This window comes from Bufo bufo, chromosome 6 (assembly GCF_905171765.1).
Source record: "Bufo bufo chromosome 6, aBufBuf1.1, whole genome shotgun sequence".
In the NCBI taxonomy this organism is placed as follows: Eukaryota; Metazoa; Chordata; class Amphibia; order Anura; family Bufonidae; genus Bufo; species Bufo bufo.
This window is the reverse complement of record NC_053394.1, coordinates 56,101,417-56,123,850: the sequence shown is the minus strand read 5'-3', so window position 1 is coordinate 56,123,850 and position 22,434 is coordinate 56,101,417. Positions and strand designations below refer to the sequence as shown.

Below are 22,434 nucleotides of genomic sequence, written 5' to 3'. Positions count from 1 at the left end.
AGTTCTTCTTGCCCAAGACTTTGATGAATTACTACTGTGTTCATATCTGTGTATTTAAAAACAATTTAAAATAGGAATCCAAAGTCGGTTTTGCTACTGGCTGGTACTTCAGAACCAGGGGCGGATTGGCCATAGACCTTACAGGGAAAGGTCCCGGTGGGCCGATGCCCAGGGGGCCACCAGCCGGTGAGTGGAAGTTTTTGGGGATGTATTTTGTGATGGATTGTGGTATTTGGCTCTGTTGGGGTGGTATAACGTGCCATAATAGGTTATTGCTGGCCCTGCCTTCCATCAATTTCAACCCAACTACTAAACGGGGCCACGTTCATTTATTATTTTTTTTTTCAGGGCCACTTTGTTTCTAGTCCGCCCCTGCTCAGAACCAAAGCCCACTTTGGATTTTTTTTTTTTTTTTTTTAACGGTTTTTAAATACACAAATACAAAGTAATACACCAAAATCTCGCAAGACAAAGTTTGGCTTCACAGAGACAATACGATTTAATGCTGTACGGAAACAGCAATAAATAAAAGTTATTTGAACCTTGATTCGCTCAAGCCTAGTTGAGGCCACCACAAACCCAGCCACTGCACATGGACTATATCGCCTAAGCTGTATATCCTGCTCTAATGGATTATACGCTCTGGACTGTATTTCCTGTGCCACTGGACTATCTGGTTCAATGGACCATTCTCCTTCCCATGCAGTGAAGTGCTGGTTAGAAGTTTTATGATAGCTGCAGTAAACATCATTGGGGCTGTCTGTATCAGTCTGTTAATTACTACAAGATTAGAATAAACCCTGTGACACATGAATAATTGAAAGTCTATTTAATCACAGCCTGGTGTGCCTCTGTTAACAAAAACATAAGATGCAATTGATCAGAAAGCACAGCATACTCAGATCACGCGGTTATCAGGCATTAGTCAAGTCCGTAATCACAGGCATCCAAATGCTTCTTAGAATATAGTTCGAAAAAGCCGCGTAGAACATCCGGCTCTGTGAAGGTCTCTATAACAGCAGCATCCTGCAGCATAAGCTCTTGCCAGGCTTTCACACGTGGCAAATTCTCCAGAACACTAGATAAAAAGGAGAAAAAGAAAAAATTTAAAAATTATGCCCAAAGTCCCGATGTAGACCCTGCAACTAGGGATGAGCGAATTGACTTTAGATGAAACATCCAAAGTCTATTCGCATAAAACTTAGTTCTAATACTGTACGGAGCAGGAGCTCTGTACAGTATTAGAATGTATTAGCAACAACGAGCCGAAGTTATTGCTTCGCGAAGTCTCGCGAGACATAAAGTGGTACCGTGGAACCGAACCAGAGTCCAGGATTTTATTTATTTAAAAAAAAAATTTTTTTTAACAGTACAAATTTATTTATGAAGTCTTTGGGAAGTCTCACGGGACTTCGCCTCATCGGAGCCAATACATTCTAATACTGTACAGAGCTCCTGCTCTGTACAGTAATAGAACAAAGTTTTACGCGAATAGACTTCAGATGTTTCATCTGAAGTCGATTCGCTCATCCCTACCTGCAACGTTAAAGAGGATTTCCAAGATTTTATAAATAATGACCTATCCCAGTTATAGCTAACCTCCAGCACTCCAGCTGTGGTGAAACTACAACTCCCAGCATGCTCAATTTATTTCTGTGGAGTTTTGAGAACAACCAAGCAAGTGTGTATCTTGGGAGTTGTAGTTTTACCACAGCTGGAGTGCCCAAGGTTAGCCATCACAGACCCATCTTATAGATATTGTAGGTCATCAGTATCTGATCGCTGGGGTCCTACACAATGGATCAGCTGTTTGAGAAGGCATCACTGCACCATACAATTTTTAGCAGCTGCGCTTGGTATCGTCAGGGGGTCCCAGGTGTAACACCCCCACTTATCAGATACCAATGACCTATCCTGAGGATGCTATATAAAAAAAATAAAGTTAAAAAAAAAAAAAATAGCAATTTCTACAGAAGTTTCATTAAAGAGCACCCGGCGGCAGAATCAACCCCATTGAATCAGTCAAACTACCTGGCGGTATTGAGTCTGATACCCGCAGTGGTGTAGCGTGGTGGGGGATGGGTGGCATTGCCTGGGTGCAAAATTGCAGGGGGCACCAAGCAGCAATTACTTAAATGAGGGCCACAGGAGCCTATGGCTCCCATCCCCTCTGTTCATCCTCAGAGGCTTCAGGATAGGAGCCTGACGCCTATGAGGCAATAGAGCATTCATAGGGACTAGAATGGAGTTTCTCCTGGGAGGTACGATGTGCGGGGAAGAGGCGGAGTCTCGTTGTACAGGGGCGGGGCCTAAAGATGTGGAGGAGATTCTACAGAGCACGATGTTGGAGAGGGGAGCAGAGGTTGCAGGTCAGTATGTGGAGGAGAATAGTGACTTATTTTTACATTTTTTATTTTGCAGGGGCTGAAGGGAGGAGGAATAATCCTTGTACTAAAGACTGCATGTGAGAGAAGGAAGTTAGAGTCAGTGTGCCAGCCACCCCTGTTGGGGAAGGCTGTGTGATAGCCTTCAGGAGATCCCCTGCATAGGGAAGACAGCAAGGATCTTGTCTCGGCTGAGACCTGATCATATACCCAGGCTGAGCACCTGCAGCCTCAGCTGGATGAAAGAAGCAGAGAACCACAGACAACCTCCAGAGTTCCAGGAAGAAAGCATCCCCTGAAAAATCTGTGAGTTAAGTCCAGAGACCTAGGAGAGGCCATTCCTCCTCAGCTAGTCTGTCCCCACAAAGCAGAAGCTTCAGAAAAGTGCAGAAGATTAATTCCTGCCAGTTACAGAGCTACCAAGCAGACATCCTATCCTGCAAGCTACCCACATATCAAGCAGAAGCATTTATTCCTGCCAATGATTGCCAAAACCTGCTGGGACCAGAGACCAAAGCTGTATACAAGTTATCTTCAGTAAGGAAACGTTTGAACTTCATCTAAAGGTCTGGACCTCATTTCTGCTGCAAAATTGCTCTATTACTCCTTCTATCACTATCAAATTTATTGCAAGTGAGCCAGGAGTCCAGCCGTACCCAGGTAGAGACACAGTTGACACAATTATCACCACCCTATAGAGACATTATAGGCCATTACACCACTCTGGCATTCCTAATCTGGGACGTCCGTTATAACACCTTGGAAGGGCCCTGGAATAGTACCCTGCAATTGGAGTCACGACAAATACAGAACTTTAAGTACCCGTAGCCCACTGCATAAGTGGCGTCAGCGTACCCATTCCTGGTCACTGCACTAGAAGGCAGGGGGAGTTTTGCATTTTACATTGGACTGTATGTTGAAGGAGCTGAAGGTTGCATCTTACATGGGACTGTATGCCGGAGGGGCTGAAGGGGGGCCATAAATTATTACTATAAGGGTCCATTCACAAGTCCATAGTGTATTGTGGATCCGCAATACACATGGCCGGCACCCCTATAGAAATGTCTATTCTTGTGCGTAGAGATTGAATGGGTCTGCACAATTGCTGAACGGATGCGGACATGTGAATGTTGCCCAATACAGAGGGGGCCATAATTACAATAACTCTACAGAGGGGCCATTATATCAATAATTATACAGAGGGGGCCATTATATATTATATTTATGGGCACTACGGGGAAGGGGAGGTATGTTGTCTGAGGATGATAGTAAAGTAAGAGGGGGGGGAATAAAAATTGTGAAACTCTGCAGAGACGCGGCTGAAAGGATGTATCATGGCAATCTTGTATCCGAATGAAGACGCTGAGGAAAGTCTACATCACAGGAGAGGTCACTGGATGTAACAGGTATGGTGCTGTATTCTCCCGTATATTTCATAGCAAGGCAGGTTATGTCCATCCAAATATCTGTTTTGGGGGGGGGGGGGCACCAGACTTCAGGTCCCAATGTGCGCGTTCTGGATCCTCACATCCATCTAATACATTATCAGTACTCAGAGTGATATCACTTATCTGTGGTGTTACATAGGACTGCATAAAAAATAATAAATTTGAAAATAAGTTGCAGTGTTCCAGAGAAAAATACTTTCATTCTTTATGCACTGAGGGGTGAGGCCTAGCTCCTCGGTGCACCTCAGCTTTCCAGTGCTGGCCATACCCCTCAATGCACTGAAACCCTCATTGAAATAAAGAATTGCAGGAATGCTGCAACCAATTTTTCACAAGACAGGTATCATTTTACTCAGCAGGATCGATCCTACTGGGTATTATGCTTGATTTAATAGGATTGGTCCTGCAGACAGGTGCGCTTTAAATGCAGCTACAAAATATGATTTATCTTACTTACTCTTGCACTTCAAAAGGACTCAACCGTTCAAACCAGGGCCAGATCATGTAATCAATCATAGACACGGATTCTCCACCAAAGTAAGGGCTTTTCCTCTTGGCCAGAGCCTGTAAAGAAAGTGAAGATAAATTACAAAACCTATTTTCAGCAGCAGATGGCACCCCATCCTTATCACAGCCCTGTGGGCCTCTCTAGGCCGCCTCCAGAATGTCACAGTACCTTCCAAGAATGAGTAAAAACCTCCATGGAAAAAGCCATAGGGATGCGCAGTAGAGGCACCTAGCCCTTCTGCTGCCGTAGGGGAAAATTGAAACAGCGCCTCCTCTCCAGCCGTACTGTTAAGGTATACTGCGATACAGTTGAATATACAGAGAAGAACGCTTGCACAATGGAAGTGCTCATTTCCCACAGCACTCCACTTGTTTCTAGGCCTTGCCGCCTGAGGCAATCGCCTCACTTGGGCTCAAGGAGGGCACGTGCCGCCACCCCCCCCCCCCCCGAGGAGATTAAATCTTAGAGCCATTGAATAGCTGGCCTAAATAGAATTGTGTGCAGGAACCCAAAGGAAATTTTAATGGATGCAGTACATATGAATGCAAGAGTACTTGGGGATGGGTACTCATTATATACAAACTGAAAAGAATGGCGTGGTATTAAACAGGCAGGAAGTGCTCAAACCCACATGCAGAGATAGGAGATATATATATCTATCTCTCTCTTAATTATATTATATACACACACACAGAGGAGCAAATCCTGCACTTGTGGCCTGTTGCTAATGACAATCCCCAGCAAAAATTCTACATTTAGGTGCACCTGTGAGGCCTGGGACATATCAGCCAGTCTTGAGTGGGACTCGCAGACTCCTCCCTCCTCCCATTGCTAGCATGGTTACATGCTGGAGGTAACTGGTGAGTTGTTTGTGAGTCGGCCTCATGCTCCTGTAATTTGCCCACTGGCCCCTGGTATTGCCCATATGGCACAGGTAGGAGTGTAGGTCCCGGGCTACTTGAGAAACCTTGGCGCAGTGCTCGGGCTCAGACATGTCCTACACCGTAGGACATGTTGGCTAATCTCTCAATTTTAAAATCCGTTTGAGGGTTTAGTAAGACCGCAGCGTGCACCCGTCTTTGCTATTATTTTGTTATGGGTACTCATTGCATAAAACTGCAGACTTTATCCCGGTGTAAAGCACAGTCTTCACAATTCACCAGGAGCTTTCTAGACCGTGTCTTACTGGGCAAAAATCATTTCTTCAACACAGAGAAAAGCATGTATGACCCATGCACTGATCTATTATTGCCTCTCAGTGTAATAAATAGTATACAGCCCCATAATATACATACATGCGTGCACCTAGCCTTTCTGCTGCCTGAGGTGAAAACTGATACAGCACCCCCACCCCCCCATTCAAGCCAATTTCTTAACCTAACCCTTTCCCTTCAGCCCATGGCCCTTCGGCTGCCCCCCGCCTTTGCCCCTACCTGGTGCTGCCTGAGTCTCACCTGGCCTCATTGGTGGTGCACCCCTGTTTACATACTGTACACAAGGTGCTAGTATATGTTTTGAGCAAAAGGCATGAGCCTACTCATCACATCAAGGTTGCCTTAATGGTACCTCCCCTAGCTGGTGCAGCACCACATGGCACCCACATATGACATCGCACCACCAGGCATCGTGATCCAGCAGTCTAACAGCACCCCGGCTGCCTGACCAAGGTACCCTGGCACTGAAAACCAATTCTTACCTCTTCAAGCATTTTAAATTTCTCAAAAAACTGCATCTTTGATTCAGCTGCATCTTCATCATCCCTTTTGGCAAACAAGATCTTGTATAGTGCAGAGGTAACCTGTCGAAGGCAAATGGTGAAAACTGCATTACTTGTCTCGATAGGCATTTTCCTAAGTATAAGGCTACTTTCACACCTGCGTTTAGGTCGGATCCGTCTGGTATGTGCCCAGACGGATCCGCACCTATAATGCAAACGCTTAGATCCGTTTACATTACCATGAACAAAAAAAAAATAATTTTTATTTTTTTTGTTCATGATAATGCAAACGGATCCGTTTTGACTTTACATTGAAAGTCAATGGGAGACGGATCAGTTTGAAAATTGAGCCATACTGTGTCAACTTCAAACGGATCCGTCCCCATTGACTTACATTGTAAGTCTGGACGGATCCGTTTGCCTCCGCACGGCCAGGCGGACACCCGAACGCTGCAAGCTGCGTTCAGGTGTCCGCCTGCTGAGCGGAGGACAAACGGAGCCAGACTGATGCATTCTGAGCGGATCCGCATCCATTCAGAATGCATTAGGGCTGGACGGATCAGTTCGGGGCCGCTTGTGAGCCCCTTCAAACGGAACTCACAAGCGGAGCCCCGAACGCTAGTGTGAAAGTAGCCTAAGCTGTACAATTCATGGACAGGAAAAAATATATTTGAGTGACATTTATCAAAACTGCCATCTTAGTCTCCTTGTGCTGGAGTTAGATCCGCCTAAAAGAAGTAGATGCCTCTTGATCATTTAGTTGCATTTCTGCAGTGCACCAGAAAATTAAGTCTACACCAGCCAGGGTCTGGTACAGGCTTCAAACTCTGGATAAGCCTCCCCCGTTTTCTCACCACTTCAGACAAGTGTCAAGAAGCTTAGAAAATAAAGTAGAATCCAATGCACTCATCCATTCAAAAGAAATCATTGCGATTTATTTAGGCAACAGACGGTCCTGTCCTGCGGTTCTGTGACCAGTGGGGTGGGCTCAGTAAAAATGACCTCCCCCACTGACCTTATGACAAGCAGTGGTGACTTCCCTGCAGTGAATGTCTGGGTGCCATCCATATGAGGGCTACACTTTTTTGGGGAGATAGTTACACCAGGGTTGTAGGAGGTCATGTGGGAACCAACCAGGGGGTTGGTTTGAGTAATCTAATTGATGACCTCACCCTCTAGGTGATATGAGTGGCTTTGCTCACCTTTGACCTTTCTCTTCCACAACTGGCAATTGATACCTTTAATCATGTCCAGCAACCCTTAGATTCCCTTTTAGGAATCATTAATACCATTGGCTATTTACAGCCCGTTCTCCTATTTGCCTTTGAAAGGCTGATTAGCGACCAATGATGACGTCAGTCTTTCTGACGCTACCTATACTTGTTGGCTGCTTTAGCCTGAGCCACCTCTCCTCCTGGCAACCATATACGTCACCAATAGTAGTGCCATCCTTCCCTTTGACAGGCCACTTCATTTTTTTGCCCACACTTTATGCACCTAGCAGATGCTGGGACTGGATGGTTACTTCTCCTGCCGACCACTGCTTCAGCGATATGCAGGAGCACGATGTAGCCTGTTTTTAAACTTTGTACAACCCCATTAAAGAGGTATTCAGGTTTCAAGACATTGAGGACCTATTCTTAGGAGAGGTCATCATTATCAGATTGGTGGGTAACCAACTCCCAGCGCCCCGCCGGTGTTAGTGCAAGTGCTTGTCTTCTTCAGTGTTCACCTCCACGCAGTCTACGTTATAGTGGGATGAACAGCTGTAATTATATATGCTGCACCACCAATACAATGTAGATGGCATGCAGGTAAACATTTGCTATACTCCAGACCTGGGGGTATGTGCAACTGTATATATTAGTACATTGTAATGTTTTGTACATTATTGTTGTGGCTATGCATTCGAGCAGAGGAATGTATGGTTGGCAGGAACAGAGCTAGCCACCCTGTTCCTCCCCTTTTGGTAGGAATGGTTTGGCCCCACTTCCTGCCAGTAGGGGTAGTGTAGCTGGCCAGCTAAGACCTGTCCTAAGTGGCCAATATAGCTTGTGTGTTTATACAGCTAGACCTGCCAATAAACTTAATACAGTTCCTATGTTCGTGTGTTAAAGACAAAAGGAGAGTTATTTACAGTGACTTATATATATTTTGTGTTCACAGAAGCAGAAAACATAATATGCCTTTAAGATTCATTATATAATATAAGGTAAGCTCAATGACACAGCAGAAACTGAAAGCATAGAGAGTTAAACTGTTGTTGCTGGGCAGGACCAACCACAGCCAGCCTCTGAGCCTGTGTGGTAAATCCCCCTAGCAGGAGCTGCTAGAATTATTCACCAGAGAGAGGAGCTGAACAGACAGTTCCAGTAAGAGCTGTGTTTTATGGGAACAAGAGGCCAAAATAGGTGTTTAGAACAGTTATATGTTGCTTTTGTTAATATAGTGATTAGAACTATATACTGGTTATATGTGTGCTTACTTACAGTTCCACCATACAAATGGTGACCAAATTCCATATTGCATACACCATACTCAACCAAACTGCAAATAGTTACTGCAAACCAAGTAGAACTATTGGTTAATCTCAGATATACCTCTCAGAGATCATAAAGTGCTTAAATAACTTAAAGTGAGAGTACAGATACTGAAGAGCGAAAAATATCCACCATTTTATGTTGAATGACAAGATTGAACAGTTGAACCACCATCTTATGTATACCGCCATTTTGTTATACCTTTTTACCACGTGTTATATACATATATATACTGCCGCCTCTGCAGCAGTCTATGTTAATAAAGAAGTTATTTCAAGCATTTGGTGTGCTCTTTAAACCTATGGTTTTCATAGAACTGCGCTAGAGGAATTACAGAGTAATAGACAGTCTAGTTAGATTAAGAAGTCAGATATCAAAATTCTTCTAACGCCACAGTGCAAAAGGCACTTCATAGTGCTGCGCCTGCCACAGGTAGTTCCTGTCTAACTGCAGAAAGGAGAGGAAGCACATGCTAGAGCTCCTACTACTGGGAAGGATAGATTCTTCTCCTGTGAGAGCAACTCTCCAGAGAGTTTAGCAAATTTTGCTTCCAAAAAGCACCTGAGACACAAGTGATCAGCAAAATACTGCTTTATGCACACTGCTGCAAGGTACCCATCGTCTATACCACAACTAGGCCAGATGAAGTTACGTCTAAATCTTGTAGAGAACATCTATACCCACAACTGCCAATATATAGTTATCCAGCCAGCCACCATACCTCCTCAACTGGTGCCAGAAACTGCACTTTGATGCTGCAGATTGAAGAATCAGGCTAGAAGTAAATGTACAAACTATATTTCTACTGCACCACACCCCACAGAGCAATGACCTGAGGGAGTACACAGTTATAAAACATCTCATCAGGGACACTACCACTTCCATCCTCTGCAACGGTTCCTCAGACTTGCTATACATTGAACAGGACACAGTGCTTGCACAAGCATTCAGTCCCTTCAAACAGCTGATGATCAGGTTTACAAAACGATCTGATATTGATAACTTATCCTAGGGTAGATGATCAATATCATGAAACAAGACAACCCCTTTAATAGTCTCCATCCCCAACAAAGATTTCCAAATGTCCTACCGCATTGAAATGTTCCAGAAGAATCTTCTGTTGTGCCTTTTCATAGGGGTCTGCAGGGGTCAGTTTAACCCCGGGAAAGGCTTCATCCAGATAGTCACAAACAACTGGAGATTCATAGATTATTTTACCATCCGAGGTTTCAATAGATGGCACCAATCCCAGGGAACTTTTCTCAAAAAACCAGTCCGGCTTGTTCTTTAGGTTAATGTTGACGACTTCATGTCTGACCAGAGAAAAATAAGCGGTTAGTGATAGTGCAATTGTACGTGAGTGACGGTCACCTTGTAGAGATCTGTAACCGGTCCCCCAACTATTACATTTATATTATTGGTCACCACAAATTGAGCAGTTGGTTTTTGGGTCCCCTCATGCACAACAATGCTTGTTAGAATATGAGACACTCTAGTTCTCTGATTATTTCATAGAGAATGTATTCGCAGGAGTCTTGAAGACACAATACAAGGACTTTATACCCAAAGCTGAAGGACACTTGTATTTATAAATCTCCAGAAATGGTATACAATGATATGCCTACTTGATTCCTTTGGCAATCAAGACAAGCCTGGCTCTTTGGGCGTAGGGGCAGAATCTCATGCTGTAAAGTCGGGTGAGTCCCTCTGGTACTGGTCCTGGGGCAGCGCTGCCTGAAAAAGTATATATTCAATCAGTATACAGATAACAGAAAAGGTCAAAAGGTGCAGATTGTACCATGTGAATGAAAAGTCTTACATTGGAGAAGGGGCAAAAAAACAAAACACACAGAGGCTCTGACCCAAAGATTTGCTTTGAGAGGTTGTCATATCCTCTCCACCACATGTGAGATTTCGCCAAGGGCTTATTCACAGTTTTATTACCATGATTTTTCCAAAATAGCAGCAAAACAATATGGTTTGACCACAACATATGAGAAGTGGCAGATGAGGTTTAACACTGACAAATTTAAGGTTATGCACATGGAAAGGAATAATGCAAGTCACCCGTACATACTAAAACACTGGGTAAGGCCTCACGTACACGGCCGTTGTTTTGGTCCGCATCCGAACTGCCATTTTGGCGACTCGGATGTGGACCCATTCACTTCAATGGGGCCGCAAAAGATGGACAGCAAAAAAAATAAAAATATTATATATAGCATGTCCTATTCTTGTCCGTTTTGCGGACAATAGGAATTTCTACAATGGACCGCCCGTTTCGTTCGGCAAATTGCGGATGGCACACAGGCGGACCGCAAAAAAAAAAAAAAAAATTACATGTGTGCATATAGCCTAACACTGACATGGAAAAGGACCTATTAATTTTAATTTAATTTTAATAAACAGCAAACTAAGCAGTAAAAAACCAGTGTCAGGCAGCTGCTGCCAAGGCCAATAAGATAATGGGTTGCATCAAAAGGGGCATAGATGCCCGTGATAAGAACATAGTCCTACCACTTTACAAATCGCTAGTCAGACCACACATGGAGGACTGTGTACAGTTCTGGGCTCCTGTGAACAAGGTAGACATAGCAGAGCTGGAGAGGGTTCAGAGGGCAACTAAATAACTGGAATGGGGCAACTACAGTACCCTGAAAGATCATCAACATTAGGGTTATTCACTTTAGAAAAAAAAAAAAAAAAAAAGACGACTGAGGGGAGATCTAATTACTATGTATAAATATATCAGGGGTCAGTACAGAGATCTCTCCCATCATCTATTTATCCCAAGGACTGTGACTGATGAGGGGACATCCTCTGTCTGGAGGAAAGAAGGTTTGTACACAAACATAGAAAAAGATTCTTTACGGTAAGAGCAGTGAGACTATGGAGCTCTCTGCCTGAAGAGGTGGTGATGGTGAGTACAATAAAGGAATTCAAGAGGGGCCTGGATGTATTTCTGGAGTGTAATAATATTACAGGCTATAACTACTAGAGAGGGGTCGTTGATCCAGGGAGTTATTCTGATTGCCTGATTGGAGTCGGGAAGGAATTTTTTCCCCCTTAAGTGGGGAAAATTGGCTTCTACCTCTGAATGAACCTGCAGGATAACAGGCTAAACTGGATGGACAGATGTCTTTTTCCGACCTTATATACTATGTAACTAGGACACATGCACTCTTTTACAGAACTACGACAGTGCAAGGAGGCATCTCCCGAGAAAGAACAATCTCACTAGTGCCACCTCTTGAAAGTGGCTCCATACGAGTTAAAATCCAACAAGCCTTGGGATTTGACCAGGGGTTATAGCCAAGCCAGATATCCATCCGTAGAGAGCTGTTCCAGGGTTCTTGCTCCTCATCAGTACAGAGTAGATTATGGCTGGCTGAGAGGCTTTGAAGGCAGCTTAGGTAGGGTGCTGAATCTCCATAAAGAGACCAGTTCATGTATGGAGACTTGCTGGAAGTACTCAATAGTATGGAGACTTATTGGCAATGCTCCATGGGAAACGAATATGCAAAGAGGTACGGCCCAAGGAAGAGAACTAGGCTTGAACAATTCAGGTTCGGATTGCTCTATATCCGATTAGTTTGAAAACTTTGTTCACAATATCTCCTCTGTAGTGCGCTAAAATGCGTGGGCTCTTGCGGCAAACGCCGCTAGACTTGCTTTGGCTCGCGTCTATAATGTTACACTTCAGTTTTGCACATCAATTAATGTTCCAAAATCCAAAGCTGAACGTGCTTCGTTAATGAGATTTTGAAACAATAATTAAAGTAATCTATATGTGCATAACTGAAGTGTAACATCATAGACGCGAGACGAAGCAAATCCAGCATTATTTGCAGTAAGATTTTCCTGGCCTCAGAGGAGTCTATACATTTCAGAGCACTACGGAGGAGTGGCCCCTCAGGGCCCCCTAAAGAAGCTGACCGCGAAACGCATGTGTCGGGGGTGATGGTGGTGTTTTTTTAATTTTTTTTTTAATTTGGTATGGACTCATTTTGCTGGTTGGTAATATTTGGTCATGCCTGACTTGCATGCTACAGTATACTTGTGCTCTGGTTATACTGTTATGAACTATTACTTATACACCGTTGTATTATATTCTGTTATTATATATTTTTTCTTGCTGCTATTAGTGTATTTTTATCTACTCCGCTATAAATATATGCACTTGTAATTTTTTTTCTTACTGTCCTACCTGCTGACTGCCTCCACCTCTAGTAATCTTTTTTTAACCATATTATCTGTCATGTCTATTGTGTAGAATTTTTTAATGTTGATTGAATAAAATATTGTACCATTACCAATAATATCTTTTGCCCATCCATTCTGGTTTGGTTCTCTGGTCTCTTTAAGGGCTCATGCACAGGACAGCACTCCGCTTCCGCACGGTGTGCAAAATTATAGAACATTTCCTATTCTTGTCCACGTTACCATCAAGGATAGGACTGTTCCATTAGGGTCCGGCTATTCTGTTCTGCAAATTTCAGAGTGCACACGGCCAGTATCCGTGTATTGCGGAACCGCAATTTTCAGGCTGCAAAAACAGCCAACAGTCGTGTACATGCGCCCTAAAGGAGATTCAGCACCCTGCCCAAAACTGAGAGAACATATATTAACGAAGCCTGCTGAGACTGATATAAAGTATCGTATTCACAGTATAACGACCAGGACGTGCTCTACATTTCATTTTCCCAGCTTTTTACAATTCTCAGGAACAAGGGGTTAAGTCTTCTACAGACACTTCCTCTTTGGCCTCATGCACACAACAGTATGTTCTCACGGTCCGCAAAACGGGGTTCCGTGTCTGTTTTTTTTACGTGTGTCTTCCTTGATTTTTGGGAGGATCACCAGACAAGAAAAGTGAAAAAAAAAAAAAAAAATAAAATCTATGTCAAGTTTGCCTTGAAAATGATAGGAAAACGGACACGAATGAGGATGACAATTTTGTGTGCGTCCGTGTTTTTTCACGGACCCATTGACTTGAATGGGTCCGTGAACAGTTGTCCGTCAAAATAAATAAAAATAGGACAGGTCATATTTTTTTGACGGACTGGAAACACGGATCAGACGACAAACCGTGCATTTTGTGAGTTTTCCACGGACCCATTAAAAGTCAATGGGTCCGCAGAAAATCACGGAAAACGGAACAACGGACGCACACAACGGTCGTGTGCATGAGGCCTTAGACTGTCCTTTTAACCCCTTCCTTCCCACAGCTTAACAGAAGCACTGAAGATGATGTAGCTGCGTGGTAGGACTGGGCGTCTCGTATCGCACCAGCAACAACCTACAAGCTGTGCCGCATGACGGCATCAGATATTATTATTAATAATCTGTTCAGCTGGAATTTCAGTTCCTCCACATGTTCTGTTAAATTTCAACTACACTCATGAGATGTAGCAGAGCTGACTTTTCACCTATGTAACTGTTGGGTGTGGCATCCTTTACGGGTTAGAAAAACTCACTGGGGAACATTTATTAATGTGCCTGGAAAACTAGCGGCCTAGAAATTGGCCTCTAATAAACCAAGCTTTGTCAATTTCTGGTACCTTTCAGTTTATTATGGGGGTTCCAGACCTCGAACCCCCCTCAATAGGATATTGATAAGAGAACCTATCCATTTTAATCCTGGACAAAAGTGAAAACCTAAAAAAAAAAAAAAAAAAAGTGTTTTGAGATTAACCAGCAAACTGCCAGAGCGAATCCTTACAGTACACTCCATAGAGGCGGATCATGAGGCGGCCATGGGACCTTTGGAGATAGAGTCCTATACAGTATTAGGGCTAATGAGTCCCAATGACCTGTGCAGAGCCCCGTCTCCAGAAGAAGGCCTCTCACACATCGGATGACATCTGTGACAAGATGGGGAGTGGTTCATCCTTGAAGATGTCTGCGATCCGTGTTTGGTCCATGTGTCCCTTCTTTGCCCCCCGTATTCCACATACACGTCTAGACTGAAAATTAGTTTCCAGAGGATCTCATACCAATGGTCCATGAAAACCACTGACATGGATGGCATCGTGTTGTTTCAACGGTTTTACACAGACCCTTAGACTTCAATAGGCATGTTTGGTCCAAATCACTGACCAAAGTAGAACAGGTGTCTGATCAGTGGGGGGGAACTGAATTGTAGATAAACACGTTAGACTAAGGCCTCATGCACACGACCATTGTGTGTTTTGCGGTCCGCAAAACAGATATAATCCGTGTGCATTCCACAATTTGCGGAACGGCACGGACAGGTTATATTTATTTTGCGGACCACGGAACGGAGCAATGGATGCAGACAGCACACAGATTGCTGTCTGCACCTTTTGCGGCCCCATTGAAGTTAATGGGTCCGCATCAAAGCCGCAAAAACCGCAGCTCGGATGTGGACCAAGGATGCATCACACAGCCATAAGTGTTTGGCGGACCGCACATGGCCAGCGCTATATAGAGAATGTCTATATTGTCCGCTGTATTTTTTGCAGGGCAACGGAACAATGGATGCAGACAGGACACGGTGTGCTGTCCGCATCTTTTGCCGCCCCATTGAAATGAATGGGTCTGCAAAATTGCAGAACAGATGCGGATCCATTTATACGGTCGAGTGAATTGGTCCAATGGTAACAAAGGTTGGGGGGGGGGGGGGGGGGGGTGTCACAAAACCCTTCTATCCTCACTAAGTGTATAAGCCCGGCAGCATAAAGGGGCCCATTAGGGTTTTTACCATCGGGTCCCCTCACCTCTATGTACACTGCTTGTTCTGTTTTTTTTTTTTTCTATGGAGTTTATTCGTTTTGACCCACAAAATGGGTGATGGTGAGGCAGGTCAGAGTCACAAGCATGACTCCAATGAAAGTAATGTAGTCCCAGAAAACACATTGCAAAATCAGCTCTGCTACATCCACATGCACAGCACTTCAACCAATCTGGAAAAGTCAACTTTATTAAAGGATCCAATTATTATATGTAACAGATACACAGTATTAATTAGGGTACGGGTTACCCGGCTGCTCCTAAAGTTTATACCTCAAATCCAGCTATTCGCTGACACTTACCCTTGGCCAGACTCCTCTGTGACGCGGTCATTGCTGCAGACGGTCAGTGACTGTAGATACCTGTAGGACAAGCAGAGAAGACACGTATGTCAGTGTATGCAGTGCCGCAGAGGCCGCTCAGCTCTGTATGTGTGGCCTGACCTACCAGAGGAAGCCTGTGTATGAGAGCCGCCCTCCCTGCAGTCTATATGACTATAGCAGTCCCCTCCCCCCAGCTAATGATCAACCAGAAGAGACCCGGCTCCTCCTGCCCGACATCTGCTCCATCTGCAGTGATTATTACATAAGTGCACATAACGTGACACTGCAAAAAACGTTGCTTACATGTAAATCAGCGTCAGTGTGTAATGTGCAAACACTGGGACACATTGTCCGTTTTTACAGATGCAGTTTAGAATTCACTCCAGGTTTTGACTAATTGACTTCCAAATCTGCATCAGGATCCTGACCGTGTGGCCATTGCCTTACTAAGATCTGCTCCATCTGCACAGTGACAATCATATAAGTGCACATAACGTGCTTAAATGTAAACGCTTATACGGCCACGCGGTCCTGGGTTCCTGATGCAGATTTGGAAGCCAAAATCAGGAATGGATCATAAAAGGAGAGAAAGTATAAAGGACGGATACGACTTCTCTTTCTTGAATTCACTCCTGGTTTTGGCTTCCAAATCTGCATCAGGAAACCTGACCGTGTGGCCGAACCCTTAGGCCTCTTTCACACTTGCGTTGTCCGGATCCGTCGTGTACTCCATTTGCCGGAAGTGCCCGCCTGATCCGTAACACCGCAAGTGACCTGAAAGCATTTGAAGACGGATCCGTCTTCAAAATGCGTTCAGTGTTACTATGGCAGCCAGGACGCTATTAAAGTCCTGGTTGCCATAGTAGTAGTGGGGAGCGGGGTAGCAGTATACTTACCGTCCGTGCGGATCCCGGGGCGCTCCAGAATTACATCAGGGCGCCACATGCACATGGATGACGTGATCCATGCGACACATCATCCATGCGCGTCAGGCGCCCTGACGTCACTCTGAAGCGCCCCGGGAGCCGCACGGATGGTAAGTATACTGCTCCCCCGCTCCCCACTACACTTTACCATGGCAAACAGGACTTTAGCATCCTGGCAGCCATGGTAACCATTCAGAAAAAGCTAAACGTCAGATCCGGTAATGCGCCGAAACGACGTTTAGCTTAAGGCCGGATCCGGATTAATGCCTTTCAATGGGCATTAATTCCGGATCCGGCCTTGCGGCAAGTGTTCAGGATTTTTGACCGGAGCAAAAAGCGCAGCATGTTGCGGTATTTTCTCCGGCCAAAAAACGTTCCGTTCCGGAACTGAAGACATCCTGATGCATCCTGAACGGATTTCTCTCCATTCAGAATGCATTAGGATAAAACTGATCAGGATTCTTCCGGCATAGAGCCCCGACGACGGAACTCTATGCCGGAACAGAACAACGCAAGTGTGAAAGAGCCCTTAGGCTAAATGAACACAATCAGGTTTGCACGCGGATTTTAAAATCCGCAGCATGTCAATTTATTTTATTTTGTCTGACCGGATTTTCTCCATTCACTTCAATGGGGAGAGTAAAATCTGCATGCGGAAAATCCGCACCAAAACTGCATGCAAATCCGCACCATTTGATGTGGATTGACCGCACAAATTTCCCTGCGAACACCTGCGGATTTTAGTGCGGATTGTCTGCACATAAATCCTGAACTTGTGCATTTACCCTAAATGAGTCCCTGTGCTACAGGTGTGTGCATTTATATCATTATCACTGTGCAGATGGAGCAGATCTTAGTAAAGCAATGGCCACGCGGTCAGGTTTCCAGCCGCAGATTCGCATGCCTCCCAAGTTTTTGAACATTCAAAGAGGGACACTTAGGCCCCTTTCACACGGGCGAGTATTCCGCGCGGGTGCAATGCGTGAGGTGAACGCATTGCACCCGCACTGAATCCGGACCCATTCATTTCTATGGGGCTGTACACATGAGCGGTGATTTTCACGGATCACTTATGCGTTGCATGAAAATCGCAGCATGCTCTATTTTTTTTCACGCAACACAGGCCCCATAGAAGTGAATGGGACTGCGTGAAAATCGCAAGCATCCGCAAGCAAGTGCGGATGCGGTGCGATTTTCACGCACTATTGCTAGGAGACGATCGGGATGGGGACCCGATCATTATTATTTTCCCTTATAACATGGTTATAAGGTCCCTGCATAGATCAGTCATTGATTGGTTGTAAATATTTATACTTGTATCTGGAACGTCAAAGTTGAATGACTCTACATTTAGTCTTTTATTTTCAGCATGACTCCAGATATCCATCCCCTTTGGTAGTGAGCTCCAGATATTAGGAGTGAATTCAAGATATCCATCCCCTTTGGTAGTTGATTGTGCTGGACCTGCCAAAGGACCTGTGCTATGCGTAATGACGTCAAATGCGGGTGCGTTGCAGGAAAATGCGCAATTTTTCCGCGCGAGTGCAAGACATTGTAATGCGTTTTGCACGCGCGTGAGAAAAATCGGCATGTTTGGTACCCAAACCCCAACTTCTTCACAGAAGTTCAGGTTTGGGTTAGGTGCTAAGTAGATTGTATTATTTCCCCTTATAACATGGTTATAAGGGAAAATAATAGCATTCTTAATACAGATGCCCATATCAGATCCTCAGATCAAACACCCAAAATAAATTCACTTACCTCTCCTGCTCCAACACCACTCTGCAGGTGTCACGGTCTCTTCCGTGACAGGGGTCAGAAGATCTAAGAGACTGGCTGCATGTGATGAGATCTGACAGACTCTTTGGTTTCACTTGCGGGACAAACTGCCATTTGCCACTGGGCATTATAGAAAACTTATGGCTAGCCTCCTGCCCTACGACTATGGCCCCGGGACATATTACCCTTCAAAACGCAGCCTTGTCTCGTTATTGGAGGGAATTTCTGTGTCACGCTGGGGATTGCTATGCTCTGCATATTCCCTGGAGGAGAGATCTTTCCCACACGGTCCTGAATGCTGGAGGTTCATTCAGGGTGGAAGGAAGACGGCGCTGTCATGGCTGAGAATGGGGGAAATCCTCAGCCGTGCGGTGAAGGAAGATGTCCAGTCGCTACTCGCCAGGAACACAGAATCAGGGAGCAGGTCACCTCCTGTTGCGTCCCTAACGCTGACCCTGTCTCCTACCTGCATGGGCCGACCTTGATGGTAGGAGGACCCATGCGCAGGAACCTCGGATCCCTGACTTACCCTCCGACCGGTCCCTGGGCTAAGGAGCAGGGTAAGACAACCCTAGGCACGGAGGAGCAGGAGTCTCACTGGCCAAGCAGCATGAAGGGGGTACATAAACAGGACTATGGATAAGACAGGTGAACCAAACAGTTCCACACAAACCTGTCTCAGCCTTGCTGACTGGAACCCGTGCTAAGAAAAGGCTGTCCACACAGACAAAGGTAAACAGGACACACATGAAGACACACAGGGACCAGGACATCCATAGCTGCACAAAAACCAAAGACACAAGACATCAACAACACATCACGGTATTAGAACTTATGACCGGAAGGGTAGCCCTTACAAGAAGATGGAAATCACAGGAGGCTGCTACAGCAAAGCATGACTGAAGCAACCTACTGAGCCATACAAAAGTGAGAGGCTTTATAGGCCTAAGAGGCCACACCCAACGGTCAGACACACCCAGTGACATCACACACACTGGGAAGGGAGTTAACCCTTCCAGCACCACAGGAAAGGGAAAAGATCAACTTAAAGGGAAAGTGTCCAACACGACAAACACACTGTGGTTGTTGCCGCAGGCAAGGACATGGGTGGCAAACGTGTCCTGGGAGTCAGCCCGAAGGCCGGGACACTGCCACCACATGTACACAACAACAAACGTTGCCACGGGCAACCACAGTGCAGGAAAGGTGTCCGTGCACACCACACAATACACAGAGTGCACACAGACTAACAACAGTGCATACATACACGCACACAAACTCCAAAGGGACCGCACACATACCTGTTGTCCGCGGCAACCGCACTTGAGGCAAACAACATCAAGCCTCAAGCTGCGGTTGAAACAACAACCCAAACCGCGGGCAACTGTATGCGGCGCGGCTCCAGTTACATTGGTGGCAGCAGTGGGATGGCTTCCCTAGTGCGAGGAACAGCATCCTGGGAACACCAAGCAGAGCTGGAATATTGGTATAGTCACGTACGGTTTGACGCTATGCTGAAGAGGCGGTTGGCTATCTACGGGCCCCACCTAACAGAGGAACTTGTACCGGAAGTGAGGAGAGAACTGGCGGAGTATCTGCAGCAGGAAGCAGAATATCGGGCAGAGATAGCAAAGTATTCCGTCCCTGCGCCCCAGCAAAAGCATGAGTTACAGGGGGCCGAAGGTGTCATCCTTCCCCCCAGCGGCAGTGTGTTCCCCAGGGGGCCGAAGGTGTCGTCCTTCCCCCCAGCGGCAGTGTGAACCCCAGGGAGCTGAAGGTGTCGTCCTTCCTCCCCAGCGGCAGCCTGTGTTTCAGGGAGAGGAGCGCAGCACCCTCTCTCCCCAGCGGCAGCTTACCCTAACAAGGGGAGACACCAATCGCCCAGACGGCGCAGATGGGACCGTGGTCTCTGCGCCTGACCTACCGGGATGCTGGACAGCCTGTCCAGATCCCCCACTACCCTCACCAGGACAGCAGGAGGAGGGGGTAAGTACAAATTCCCCTCCCCAGTTAACTCCTAACGTGACCTCAGGGTTAACAGAGGCGATGTTAACCCCTACTGACTCCCATGTTCCTCTGGCTACTGAGCCGGACTATGGTCTCAGCACCCCAGCAGAAGAGCTGGCAGCTGGGCAGAGTGCAGTCGGCCTCTGCCCTCCCTCAAGTCCCCACAGCATGTTGCCCCATCACCACAGCAAAATACCCAGGTGCAGTAACTGTTTCTTGTGGGTGGGTCACCCTTGTACCTGTTTGTTGTGGGTGGGCTACTCGGGCATTTGGTTACTGTGGGTTGGTGGATCGACTAACGGAGGCACTGACCGACAGAAGGTCAGGTGCCTGGTTAGTCTTCCCCCCAAAGGGGAGATGTGTGACAAACTGCCATTTGCCACTGGGCATTATAGAAAACTTATGGCTAGCTTCCTGCCCTACGACTATGACCCCGGGACATATTACCCTTCAAAACGCAGCCTTGTCTCGTTATTGGAGGGAATTGCTGTGTCACGCTGGGGATTGCTATGCTCTGCATATTTCCTGGAGGAGAGATCTTTCCCACACGGTCCTGAATGCTGGAGGTTCATTCAGGGTGGAAGGAAGATGGCGCGGCTCCAGTTAAGCGACGGCGGTTGTGGAGTCTGCGGTGGTTGTGGTGTCCAGTGCGGTGCTTGTGGTCCTTGGTGCAAGCTAGGAAGCGTCCATTAACGGAAGCGGATCCGTTACAACTTGTTTCTGTGTTGTTGCTCGTTATGACCACACCTCTTGTCTCAGGTGTAGCTTAGTAGTCATTACCACTGGATGTGGAAATGCTGGTGTTTGGTTCTCCTCTGAGTTCCTGCTTGTCCACGTACTTCGGAGTTAAGTGTCTTTTTCCCTATTTCTTGTTTGTTGTATTCCTCTATCTTTTGGTATTAGGCCTGAGGGAGTCTTCTGTTCCTTCAGCTGGAAAGGAACAGGTCGTCTTTTGTCCTGACACTATTTCCAGGGCCCTTTAGGGTCAGACTTGGCTCTAGGTTCCTGCATATGAACATTCCTACCATCGAGGTCTGTTCATACTGGTAGTAGTCAGGGCTCAGTTTAGGGATTCACTAGGAGGTGACCTTTCCCCTTTCCCTAGTTTCCAGGCCTAGTACCTCTTCCCTTCCCTCCTATGTTAGGTGTGGAGTTTACCACACACACAGCGCCGTGACATTATCAACCGCCACAAACCGTAATTTTTGTTTGTGTCAGTGAGGCTATGGATCCAATCGGTGCACTGGCTAGACAATTGCAGGGTCTGTCTATAGAGGTAGCTGACCTCCGCATGCAGATCCAGGGATCACAGGCTGCTGGTGCCAGTAGTAGTTACCAGGCCTGTCCTGAACCTAAGATTGCACTTCCTGACAGATTTTCGGGGGAAGCGATAATTTCATTCGGTTCAGAGAGTTGTGTAAATTGTACTTTAAGTAACGTCCCCTCTCATCCGGGGATGAGAGTCAAAGACTGGGTATTATCATGTCATTGCTTAAAGGGGACGCTCAGTCTTGGCATTTTTCTCTACCGAAGGGATCAAAGTCCCTCCGGTCGGTAGATTAATTTTTCAGAGCTCTAGGTCTTATCTACGATGACACGGATCGGATCACCCTGGCCGAGACCAAGTTACACGGTTTACAGCAGGGAGAGCGTTCGGCTGAAATCTATTGCTCTGAATTTAGGAGACGGGCTATGGATATGGAGTCGAATGATCCAGCTCTCCGTAGCCAATTCTGTCAAGGATTATCCAAGAGGCTAAAGGACGTGTTGGCCTTTCACGAAAATCCTGAGTCATTGGAAGCGGCTATGTCCCTTGCTGTACATATGGGATAGATGCCTAAGAGAGAGATCTAAGATCCCTCACTCTCTGGATGAACTCAGTGATGTCCCGATCTATTCGCCGGCGAACATTCCTTGTTCGCGTTCGCCGCGGCGGGCGAACATATGCGATGTTCGGTCCGCCCCCTATTCGTCATCATTGTGTAAACTTTGACCCTATACCTCACAGTCAGAAGCTACATTCTTAGTGAGAGGAGGGACAGTGCTGCT

General features: G+C 46.0%; 1 protein-coding gene across 1 annotated transcript; it reads right to left on the bottom strand.

Moving 5' to 3' along the window:
* Window positions 1-921: 921 nt before the first annotated feature.
* Window positions 922-15,786, bottom strand: LOC121005496 (glutathione S-transferase omega-1-like). Its single transcript, XM_040438264.1, has 6 exons — window positions 15,653-15,786; window positions 10,223-10,331; window positions 9,688-9,910; window positions 6,037-6,138; window positions 4,290-4,396; window positions 922-1,078 (listed from the first exon to the last, which is right to left on the bottom strand). The coding sequence occupies exons 1-6, from the start codon at window positions 15,681-15,683 to the stop codon at window positions 922-924; spliced, it is 729 nt and encodes a 242-aa protein (XP_040294198.1). The 5' UTR covers window positions 15,684-15,786.
* Between the last annotated feature and the right edge of the window lie 6,648 nt (window positions 15,787-22,434).